Source organism: Oncorhynchus nerka, linkage group LG1 (assembly GCF_034236695.1).
Source record: "Oncorhynchus nerka isolate Pitt River linkage group LG1, Oner_Uvic_2.0, whole genome shotgun sequence".
NCBI lineage: Eukaryota > Metazoa > Chordata > Actinopteri > Salmoniformes > Salmonidae > Oncorhynchus > Oncorhynchus nerka.
Genome location: NC_088396.1, coordinates 47,992,672 through 48,005,094, shown reverse-complemented (window position 1 = coordinate 48,005,094; position 12,423 = coordinate 47,992,672). Strand labels below are relative to the sequence as shown.

The 12,423-nt window shown below is 42.9% G+C and overlaps 1 protein-coding gene across 2 annotated transcripts in view; it reads right to left on the bottom strand.

The window, feature by feature from the left end:
* Nucleotides 1-1,257: 1,257 nt before the first annotated feature.
* LOC115130642 (FERM, ARHGEF and pleckstrin domain-containing protein 1-like) overlaps nt 1,258-12,423 on the bottom strand; it is a 119,633-nt gene continuing 108,467 nt past the window's right edge. Inside the window, exons 22-27 of one of the 2 annotated variants that reach the window (XM_065019359.1) lie at nt 10,802-10,884; nt 9,689-9,801; nt 9,110-9,276; nt 5,222-5,329; nt 2,479-2,630; nt 1,258-2,187 (exon numbers count right to left, since the gene is read on the bottom strand). In XM_065019359.1, coding sequence (XP_064875431.1) covers nt 2,106-2,187; nt 2,479-2,630; nt 5,222-5,329; nt 9,110-9,276; nt 9,689-9,801; nt 10,802-10,884 — 705 coding nt within the window. In that variant the 3' untranslated portion in view covers nt 1,258-2,105. The remainder of the gene's footprint in view (nt 2,188-2,478; nt 2,631-5,221; nt 5,330-9,109; nt 9,277-9,688; nt 9,802-10,801; nt 10,885-12,423) is intronic. The other variant, XM_065019361.1, reaches the window with a different exon arrangement.

The window sequence follows — 12,423 nt, the reverse complement described above, 5'->3', positions numbered from 1 at the left end:
TCACAATACAATGTTCAAATAAATGTATTTTTTATTTTATTGCTTTCAATGCCAAAGAGCTCTCTCTGTTGTCTGGCAGCACACCCTCAATACCCTCTCGAATGCTACACTTCGTAAACCCTATCTGTCATATGCATAGATCCATTTCATTTCAATTCCTAAATGTCTCTTACATATGGGCAGCCTAGTCCAACAAGGGCAATGGTGCTTGGAACTGAAAGTTGATATTTTGGTTCACGCATATTCTTTAAAGCTTTCCATTACAATGTCCTTCATAACACACAGATTGTGATCATGTCTCACACTCGGTGGAATATAATATTATTCAGAAAACCCTCAGCGGTATCCACACGACAAAGATTCTCATGTTAGAGAAATATTCACTATGCTTGGCGAATAATGGCGTTAGTGGTGATGGTGACTAACCTGATCGTTTTACAAATAGTTTTAGAGTTATGTCAATAGTACAACTACATATTTGGATATCTTTACTGATCAATCCATGTTTTCACAAGGTTACTCACATTCTCCAGAGACATCTTATATTGATATATATATATATATATATATATATATATATTTATATTAAAAAAAAATGTATTTTAATGTGGCCTGTTTAACGACACATTTTAAGTCTCCTCCCCACTGACGTAATATAAGTGCAGTGTAAAATCTAGGACAACGGTAGACCTGTTTTGACATTTGCAGTGTAAAATCTAGGACAACGGTAGACCTGTTTTGACATTTGCAGTGTAAAATCTAGGACAACGGTAGACCTGTTTTGACATTTGCAGTGTAAAATCTAGGACAACGGTAGACCTGTTTTGACATTTGCAGTGTAAAATCTAGGACAACGGTAGACCTGTTTTGACATTTGCAGTGTAAAATCTAGGACAACGGTAGACCTGTTTTGACATTTGCAGTGTAAAATCTAGGACAACGGTAGACCTGTTTTGACATTTGCAGTGTAAAATCTAGGACAACGGTAGACCTGTTTTGACATTTGCAGTGTAAAATCTAGGACAACGGTAGACCTGTTTTGACATTTGCAGTGTAAAATCTAGGACAACGGTAGACCTGTTTTGACATTTGCAGTGTAAAATCTAGGACAACGGTAGACCTGTTTTGACATTTGCAGTGTAAAATCTAGGACAACGGTAGACCTGTTTTGACATTTGCAGTGTAAAATCTAGGACAATGGTAGACCTGTTTTGACACTCAAGCTGTTGGATTTCAAAACAGCTTTTTTTGTTTCGTCCCCCCCCCCCCCCCCCCCATTAAATGAACAAGGAGACAAAAGACCTTGAGGATGCAGTGATATCCTAAATGAAAAACAGGTTTTAAAAAAACAACAACAACCGCAGAATCAGTTTCCACCATAAAATGATCCAATGACAGAATGTGAAAACAGAAGTATAGTATGTGCTCCGTTGAAAACAGAAGTATAGTATGTGCTCCGTTGAAAACAGAAGTATAGTATGTGCTCCGTTAGAAAACAGAAGTATAGTATGTGCTCCGTTAGAAAACAGAAGTATAGTATGTGCTCCGTTGAAAACAGAAGTATAGTATGTGCTCCATTGAAAACAGAAGTATAGTATGTGCTCCGTTGAAAACAGAAGTATAGTATGTTCTCCGTTGAAAACAGAAGTATAGTATGTGCTCCGTTAGAAAACAGAAGTATAGTATGTGCTCCGTTAGAAAACAGAAGTATAGTATGTGCTCCGTTGAAAACAGAAGTATAGTATGTGCTCCGTTGAAAACAGTATAAAATGACGTCCTACAAAAAAAAGAGAGATTCAGAGCAGAGTATAAAGAAAAAATGCTGAAAATGTCTGTCTCTGTTTGCAGTCTAAACCAGCGGACATGTCACCGCATCAATAAGCACCAAGATTGTGCATTGGACACTGCTCAATGTACACACGTCCCAGATCCATGGAGAAAAGGAAATCAACAGATTCTAGACAAGTGAATGTGTGGTTCCAGCTTGCTGCTTGAGGGAGCCCGTAGTGTGAAGAGAGGCTGTATGTGGCCAGACCCTATGGGGGAGGTTGTGGTGAGGAGAAGAGGCACGGGGAGACAGGGAGAGAACCCCCCTGCTCTTTGGGTCAGTACGGATGGGACTCTTTCCGGCTCAGAATGCGGTTATGGCTGGCAGAGACTGTGGCGCTGCGAATGACCTCCATCCACCTGTATGAAGAGAAAGAGAAAGGGTTTCACATCCAGTAGACACATATATATATATATTTTTACCTTTATTTAACTAGGCAAGTCAGTTAAGAACAAATTCTTATTTTCAATGACGGCCTAGGAACAGTGGGTTAACTGCCTGTTCAGGGGCAGTACGACAGATTTGTACCTTGTCAGCTGGGGGATTTGAACTTGCAACCTTTTGGTTACTAGTCCAACGCTCTAACCACAAGGCTATCCTGCCGCCCCATCTACTGTACACAATACCAAATATACAGAATTGTACTGTACCTGTCAAAGTTGTACTCGCTCTCAGATCTGAAGTAGTAGACGTGGGATTTGAAATGCAGTTTGAAGACGTAGTCTTTGTGGATGTTTTCAGACTCAGTGGGGATGGTGACAGAGTAGCCCAACAGGGGGAGACTGGCCAGAGGATAGTCATCCTGGAGAGAGGGGAAAGGACCAAACGGTCAAAATCATTCTGAATTTCATGGAGCTGCTCACTTTAACTACGAATACACTTTACATCACTTTTATGCTTTGATGATGTACAGTATATTAAAATATGGCAAAATGCCCAGGGGCTACAGGTCGTAGAACATGTGCTATGACAAAGCAACTGACTATTGCGTAACTAACACTGGTTCGTTCAGGTGGTGATTCCAATGGATTCAGGGGAGCTGTGCCTAAAGTGAGAGCAGATAGTCCAGCATGGGAATGTGTACGACTCCCTTACATGGAACACAGAAATCCCACCGAGAGATGGGATGTTCTGACATGGAACACGGACCTCAAATCCCACAGAGAGATGGGATATTCTGACATGGAACACGGACCTCAAATCCCACAGAGAGATGGGATATTCTGACATGGAACACGGAAATCCCACAGAGAGATGGGATATTCTGACATGGAGCACGGAAATACCACAGAGAGATGGGATATTCTGACATGGAGTACGGAAATCCCACAGAGAGATTGGATATTCTGACATGGAGCACGGAAATCCCACAGAGAGATTGGATATTCTGACATGGAGCACGGAAATCCCACAGAGAGATTGGATATTCTGACATGGAACACATAAATCCCACAGAGAGATGGGATATTCTGACATGGAGCACGGATCTGAAATCCCACAGAGAGATGAGATATTCAAATCAAATCACATTGTATTGGTCACATACACATGGTTAGCAGATGTTAATGGTCACATACACATGGTTAGCAGATGTTAATGGTCACATACACATGGTTAACAGATGTTAATGGTCACATACACATGGTTAGCAGATGTTAATGGTCACATACACATGGTTAGCAGATGTTATTGGTCACATACACATGGTTAGCAGATGTTATTGGTCACATACACATGGTCAGCAGATGTTAATGGTCACACACACATGGTTAGCAGATGTTATTGGTCACATACACATGGTTAGCAGATGTTATTGGTCACATACACATGGTTAGCAGATGTTATTGGTCACATACACATGGTTAGCAGATGTTATTGGTCACATACACATGGTTAACAGATGTTATTGGTCACATACACATGGTTAACAGATGTTAATGGTCACACACACATGGTTAGCAGATGTTTTGGTCACATACACATGGTTAGCAGATGTTATTGGTCACATACACATGGTTAGCAGATGTTATTGGTCACATACACATGGTTAGCAGATGTTAATGGTCACATACACATGGTTAACAGATGTTATTGGTCACATACACATGGTCAGCAGATGTTATTGGTCACATACACATGGTTAGCAGATATTAATGGTCACATACACATGGTTAGCAGATGTTAATGCGAGTGTAGCGAAATGCTTGTGCTTCTAGTTCCAACCGTTCAGTAATATCTAACAAGTAATCTAACAATTTCACAACAACTACATTATACACACAAGTGTAAAGGGATTAATAAGAGTATGTACATATAAATATATGGATGAGCGATGGTCATGCGGCTTAGGCAAGATAGATGGTATAGATGTACAGTAGATGGTATAGATGTACAGTAGATGGTATAGATGTACAGTAGATGGTATAGAGTACAGTGTTTACATATGAGATGAGTAATGTAGGACATGTAAACATTATATAAAGTGGCGTTGTTTAATGTGACTAGTGATACATTTAATACATCCAATTTTTTATTATTAAAGTGGCTAGAGATTTTCTTACATGGAACACGGATCTGAAATGAGCAGGAGGGGAGGGGGTCTGCCCCAGCACACACTGCTGTACTCCGAGCCTTCACAGACTACATGGAACACGGATCTGAAATGAGCAGGAGGGGAGGGGGTCTGCCCCAGCACACACTGCTGTACTCCGAGCCTTCACAGACTACATGGAACACGGATCTGAAATGAGCAGGAGGGGAGGGGGTCTGCCCCAGCACACACTGCTGTACTCCGAGCCTTCACAGACTACATGGAACACGGATCTGAAATGAGCAGGAGGGGAGGGGGTCTGCCCCAGCACACACTGCTGTACTCCGAGCCTTCACAGACGACATGGAACACGGATCTGAAATGAGCAGGAGGGGAGGGGGTCTGCCCCAGCACACACTGCTGTACTCCGAGCCTTCACAGACGACATGGAACACGGATCTGAAATGAGCAGGAGGGGAGGGGGTCTGCCCCAGCACACACTGCTGTACTCCGAGCCTTCACAGACGACATGGAACACGGATCTGAAATGAGCAGGAGGGGAGGGGGTCTGCCCCAGCACACACTGCTGTACTCCGAGCCTTCACAGACGACATGGAACACGGATCTGAAATGAGCAGGAGGGGAGGGGGTCTGCCCCAGCACACACTGCTGTACTCCGAGCCTTCACAGACTACATGGAAGGAGGAGGGGGAAATCTCCTTCCCCAGAACACATTCCTGTAGTTCTGGTCCAGTATCCACCAAGCGTCTCAGAGTAGGATGGCTGATCTAGGATCAGTTTTAGCTTCATTTAGATCATAATGTATCACATGGACAGGACGGACCTGATGAGATGGTGCTCACCTCGTGGGTTTTGTAGAAGAACAGGCTGAAGTTGGTGAAGACCACCCAGAGTTTCTGCCAGCCGTTGCTGTTCTTGAACTTCCTCAGCAGGTTTCCTGACAGCTGATTCTACAGTAGAACAACGATTTTCAATCGGTGAACTTCATTTGTGTGAAAAGGACATATTATGACAAAAATCAAAACAAATAGAGGCAATATCAACAAACATTTATATATATATATATTTTTTAAATGTTTTTTTATTTAACCTTTATTTAACTATATGAATGTAAAAGGAATAGTTCATGCATATGTGCTGTACTGTCAGCTCTGTAAATAAACCCACTGTGATTAAGCCCGGGGCCTCTTTTCAATCCTAACATTGGTTTATCTGATGTAAGTACAGCTATAAACAGTCAGCCTCCAGCCACAGTTTAAAGTCATTGAACCTCTAAGGTCACAGTGAACAACAGCCATCTAGTGGTGATAAAAAGCATGTACTGCCATCTAGTGGTGATAAAAAGGCATGTACTGCCATCTAGTGGTGATAAAAAGCATTCACTGTAAACTGAGCCGTCGTTGAATACTGAACAAAAATCTAAACGCAACATGTAAAGTGCTGGTCCCATGTTTCATGAGCTGAAATAAGATACCAGAAATTTCCCTCAAATTTTGTGCATAAATTTGTTTACATCCCTGTTAGTGAGCATTTCTCCTTTGTCAAGATTATCCATCCACCTGACAGGTGTGACATATCAAGAAGCTGACTAAACAATATGATCATTACAGAGGTGCACCTTGTACTGGGGACAAAATGTACAGTTTTGTCACACAACACAATGCCACAGATGTCTCAAGTTTTGAGGGAGTGTGCAATTTGCATGCTGACTGCAGGAATGTCCACGAGAGCTGTTGCCAGATAATTTAATATAATTTCTCTACCATAAGCCACTTCCGACGCCATCTTAGAAAATTTGACAGGAGGACTATTTCTGTCTGTAATAAAGCCTTTTTGTGGGGAAAATTCATTCTGATTGGCTGGGCCTGGGTCCCCATTGGTTGGGGCTATGCCATCCTAGGCCCCTGCTTAGTCATGTGAAATCCATAGATTATGGCGTAATTATTTTATTTCAATTGACTGATTTCCTTTCATGAACTGTAACTCTGTAAAATCCTTGAAATTGTTGCATGTTGCGTTTATATTTTTTGGTCAGTGTATATATGCCATTTAGCAGATTTACAGTCATGCATGCATACATCTTTATAGGTAGGTGGCCCCGGGAATCTAACCCACAATCGCCAAACTCTACCAACTAAGTCATACAGGACCACCATTGCAGGCTACCACTAATTTCTCTTAAATCATTTGTACGTCTTTACAGATGAAAAGTTTTACACAAAAGAATGACACTTTTCACCAACGACCTCAAAGAAGATAAGATGATAGTACGCAAGGACAGTAATTCTACAATGCGATGAGGAGGTTTCTCCTCTCTCCCTGGATCCTTTACCTCTAGACTCCTGCAGGAATCACTAAAGGAGAGGCTGTGAACTCGATACCAGCAAATAAGAGACAGAGGCACTGGGCCCTGGCCACTGCTGGGCCCCGAGGGCCCCGAGAGGGAGGCCTCTGAGTCACTGACTGGACTAGGCTCCTCTAGCACGGAGGACAGGCAGACGGACACACAGAAGAGAGCGAGAGAGAGAGAGAAAAGAGAGAGAGAGAGGGAGGGAAGGACAGAGACACAAAGACTGAGTGTAAACACACACATACACAAGAGGAGCTAACGGTGAGTCCACGGCTGTGAAGAAGGGAAGAAAGGAGTGCACAACCATAGAGATAAGATGAGGAAACCACCCGGGAAAGAGTTAGAAATAGAGATAAGATGAGGAAACCACCCTGGAAAGAGTTAGCAATAGAGGGCTGATTTGAGAACAGTGTCCTTTGCAGTTCACCCACCTCCTGCTAATGTCTGCTCTGCTCTCAGCTCAGTATTCAACAGAGAAAACAAAATAGCTGCTTCAGCTGCACTCAGAGCTGGTGTTTAAATCTATGACAAACAACAGTACTACTTCCCCTTCCTGGTGAGATCCAAAGGGGCATACGTAGCAGTTGACAGAAGTGAGAGTACGAACAGCGTAGAGACAAATCACTGAGGTAATATAATGTCCAAATAACACCATAAGGCTATGACAGAAAGGCAGTTGCTAAGGAGGACACTGTCCCCAAGTGAGGAAACACACTCAGATATACAGTGGGGCAAAAATGTACTTAGTCACCCACCAATTGTGCAAGTTCTCCCACTTAAAAAGTTGAGAGGCCTGTAATTTTCATCATAGGTACACTTCAACTATGACAGACAAAATGAGAACAAAAATCCAGAAAATCACATTGTAGGATTTTTTATGAATTGATTAGCAAATTATGGTGAAAAATAAGTATTTGGTCAATAACAAAAGTTTATCTCAATACTTTGTTATATACCCTTTGTTGGCAACGACAGAGGTCAAACGTTTTCTGTACATCTTCACAAGGTTTTCACACACTGTTGCTGGTATTTTGGCCCATTCCTCCATGCAGATCTCCTCTAGAGCAGTGATGTTTTGGGGCTGTTGCTGGGCAACATGGACTTTCAACTCCCTCCAAAGATTTTCTATGGGGTTGAGATCTGGAGACTGGCTAGGCCACTCCAGGACCTTGAGATGCTTCTTACGAAGCCACTCCTTCGTTGCCCGGGCGGTGTGTTTGGGATCATTGTCATGTTGAAAGACTCAGCCACGTTTCATCTTCAATGCCCTTGCTGATGGAAGGAGGTTTTCACTCAAAATCTCACCATACATGGCCCCATTCATTCTGTCCTTTACACGGATCAGTCGTCCTGGTCCCTTTGCTGAAAAACAGCCCCAAAGCATGATGTTTCCACCCCCATGCTTCACAGTAGGTATGGTGTTCTTTGGATGCAACTCATTATTTGTCCTCCAAACACGACAAGTTGAGTTTTTACCAAAAAGTTATATTTTGGTTTCATCTGACCATATGACATTCTCCCAATCTTCTTCTGGATCATCCAAATGCTCTCTAGCAAACTTTAGACGGGCCTGGACACGTCTGGCACTGCAGGATTTGAGTCCCTGGCGGCGTAGTGTGTTACTCATGGTAGGCTTTGTTACTTTCGTCCCAGCTCTCTGCAGGTCATTCACTAGGTCCCCCCGTGTGGTTCTGGGATTTTTGCTCACCGTTCTTGTGATCATTTTGACCCCACGGGGTGAGATCTTGCGTGGAGCCCCAGATCGAGGGAGATTATCAGTGGTCTTGTATGTCTTCCATTTCCTAATAATTGCTCCCACAGTTGATTTCTTCAAACCAAGTTGCTTACCTATTGCAGATTCAGTCTTCCCAGCCTGGTGCAGGTCTACAATTTTGTTTCTGGTGTCCTTTGACAGCTCTTTGGTCTTGGCCATAGTGAAGTTTGGAGTGTGACTGTTTGAGGTTGTGGACAGATGTCTTTTATACTGATAACAAGTTCAAACAGGTGCCATTAATACAGGTAACGAGTGGAGGACAGAGGAGCCTCTTAAAGAAGAAGTTACAGTTCTGTGAGAGCCAGAAATTTTGCTTGTTTGTAGGTGACCAAATATTTATTTTCCACCATAATTTGCAAATAAATTCATTAAAAATCCTACAATGTGATTTTCTGGATTTCCTTTTCTAATTTTGTCTGTCATAGTTGAAGTGTACCTATGATGAAAATTACAGGCCTCTCTCATCTTTTTAAGTGGGAGAACTTGCACAATTGGTGGCTGACTAAATACTTTTTTGCCCCACTGTAGATACACAGATAGACAGAGAGACAGAGAGACTGGGGAAGCCAGAGCAGGACAGGTTAGGGCTGGTTCTGGTTTTGGTACCTCCACGGCTATGCTAAAGTCCACCATGGACACGCTGGTGTTCCTGTGCCAGCACACATGCACCGTGGTGTTACCACGGTGAGGGGCCTGCCTCTCCAGGGAGGTGCGCGACGCCATCAGGTCGTCCTCAGACTCCGCCTCTGCACAGGAGTCCTCTGTTAGGGATTCTGGGAAATTCAGGAAGCGGTTACTTCCAAGATACACACTATAACAACCTGGGAAGTTGGATCCTACTGTAAAACCAGACGAGATCAACAGTAGCACAGTACTTCACAGTGGCTATGTTTGTGAGTACAGACATGTAGACAGGCTGGATAAAAAAAGGAACATCCTTCAAATCAATGATTTATAAACCATACATTTGGAGCATTGTATTTTAGCTATTGAAGCTCTATGCAGATTTAAAGGTTGGCCCATTCTGGCCCTGACGTTTCTAGAAGAGGATGAACTGTCTGTGCAAAGAGGACCAGTAAGAGGGAGAATTCAGCAATAACACGTGGGTTTGGATGATTGTCGGATACACTATTAGTGTTCCTATACAGTGTGCCCAATGCCCAAGCTCTAGTGTAGCCAACTTACTGTTATCTGTCAGACTGCTGGCCAGCCAGTCAGACGTAGGACCGTTGATGCTCTCCGCCAGGATAATGGCCATATTAATGTCCTCCATCCACTTCTCCATCTCTGACAGTGAACTGGAGGGGGAGATAAAAAGGGGGAGGGAGAGAGAGAGAGAGAGGGGCGTGAGAGAGAGAGCGAAAGAGAGAAAAGGAAAGGAGAGAGAGGAGAGAGGAAGAGGAGTGAGAGAAAGAGAGAGAGCGAAAGAGAGATAAACCCAACAGCTTATACTACTGTATAAACTCAATAGCGTATACTACTGTAAAAACACCATAGCTTATATTACTGTATAAACACAACAGCTTATACTACTGTATAAACACAACAGCTTAAAGTCCTGTAAAAACACAACAACTTAAACTACTGTGTAAACTCAAGAGTGTATACTACTGTAAAAACACAACAGCATATACTACTGTAAAAACACAACAGCTTATACTAATGTATAAACTCAACAGCTTACACTACTGTAAAACACAACAACATATACTACTGTAAAACACAACATCTTATACTACTGTAAAAACACAACATCTTTATACTACTGTAAAAACACAACAGCTTACACTACTGTAAAACACAACAACATATACTACTGTAAAACACAACATCTTTATACTACTGTAAAACACAACAGCTTACACTACTGTAAAACACAACAACATATACTACTGTAAAACACAACATCTTATACTACTGTAAAAACACAACATCTTTATACTACTGTAAAAACACAACATCTTATACTACTGTAAAAACCGAACAGCTTATACTATTGTAAATCCTAACAGCTTATACTACTGTAAAAACCCAACAGACAAACATAAAAATATATATTTTTAACCAGCCTGATAAATATGTCATGCCGTTATTTTTATGACTAAGTGAGCGGTAAAAATAATGAATGTGTCTTTGTGATTATATAAAGGCCTCATGGTTGACTCTGCTGATGGGACCGGTCTCCTGCCGATTCACCGACCACGTTATTGTGAACATCTTCATTCCAGAACCTGAAGGTCTACTGGCGAGTGTTTAAAGACTATTCCAGAGACGAGCTGGATCGAACCATAGCCTCACCTTGCTGCTACCACTACTGACTGGCGCTGCCCAACCAGGGTGAAGGCGTGAGGCACACCCCACTCATCCTCGCTCTCCCGGATCTGGGAACATAACAGGCACAATCAACACATGAGGCATGAGAGGGTACATCTGCCTTTGGGAAAGAAGGACTGAGTGTGTGAGAGAGGGAGAGAACGATGGTAGGGAAGTTAAAGACAGAGACAGATGGAGGGAGTTAAAGAAAGATGGAGGGAGTTAAAGACAGCGACAGATGGAGGGAGTTAAAGAAAGATGGAGGGAGTTAAAGACAGAGACAGATGGAGGGAGTTAAAGACAGAGACAGATGGAGGGAGTTAAAGACAGAGAGACAGATGGAGGGAGTTAAAGACCGAGAGACAGATGGAGGGAGTTAAAGACCGAGAGACAGATGGAGGGAGTTAAAGACCGAGAGACAAATGGAGGGAGTTAAAGACAGAGACAGATGTAGGGAGTTAAAGACAGAGAGACAGATGGAGGGAGTTAAAGACCGAGAGACAGATGGAGGGAGTTAAAGACCGAGAGACAAATGGAGGGAGTTAAAGACAGAGACAGATGGAGGGAGTTAAAGACAGAGACAGATGGAGGGAGTTAAAGACAGAGAGACAGGTGGAGGGAGTTAAAGACAGAGAGACAGGTGGAGGGAGTTAAAGACAGAGAGACAGGTGGAGGGAGTTAAAGACAGAGACAGATGGAGGGAGTTAAAGACAGAGACACAGATGGAGGGAGTTAAAGACAGAGACAGATGGTGTTAAAGACAGAGACAGATGGAGGGAGTTAAAGATATATATAGATGGAGGGAGGGAGATAAAGACAGAGACAGATGGAGGGAGTTAAAGACAGAGACACAGATGGAGGGAGTTAAAGACAGAGTCAGATGGAGGGAGTTAAAGACAGAGACAGATGGAGGGAGTTAAAGACAGAGACAGATGGAGGGAGTTAAAGACAGAGACAGATGGAGGGAGTTAAAGAGATATATAGATGGAGGGAGGGAGATAAAGACAGAGACAGATGGAGGGAGTTAAAGACAGAGACACAGATGGAGGGAGTTAAAGACAGAGACAGATGGAGGGAGTTAAAGACAGAGACAGAAGGAGTTAAAGACAGAGACAGATGGAGTTAAAGACAGAGAGACAGATGGAGGGAGTTAAAGACAGAGACAGAGGGAGGGAGTTAAAGACAGAGTCAGATGGAGGGAGTTAAAGACAGAGACAGATGGAGGGAGTTAAAGACAGAGACACAGATGGAGGGAGTTAAAGACAGAGACAGATGGAGGGAGTTAAAGACAGAGACAGATGGAGGGAGTTAAAGACAGAGACAGATGGAGGGAGTTAAAGACAGAGACAGATGGAGGGAGTTAAAGACAGAGACAGATGGAGGGAGTTAAAGACAGAGACAGATGGAGGCAGTTAAAGACAGAGACAGATGGAGGGAGTTAAAGACAGAGAGACAGATGGTTAAAGACAGAGAGACAGATGGAGTTAAAGACAGAGACAGGTGGAGGGAGTTAAAGACAGAGACAGATGGAGGGAGTTAAAGACAGAGACAGATGGAGGGAGTTAAAGACAGAGACAGATGGAGGGAGTTAAAGACAGAGACAGATG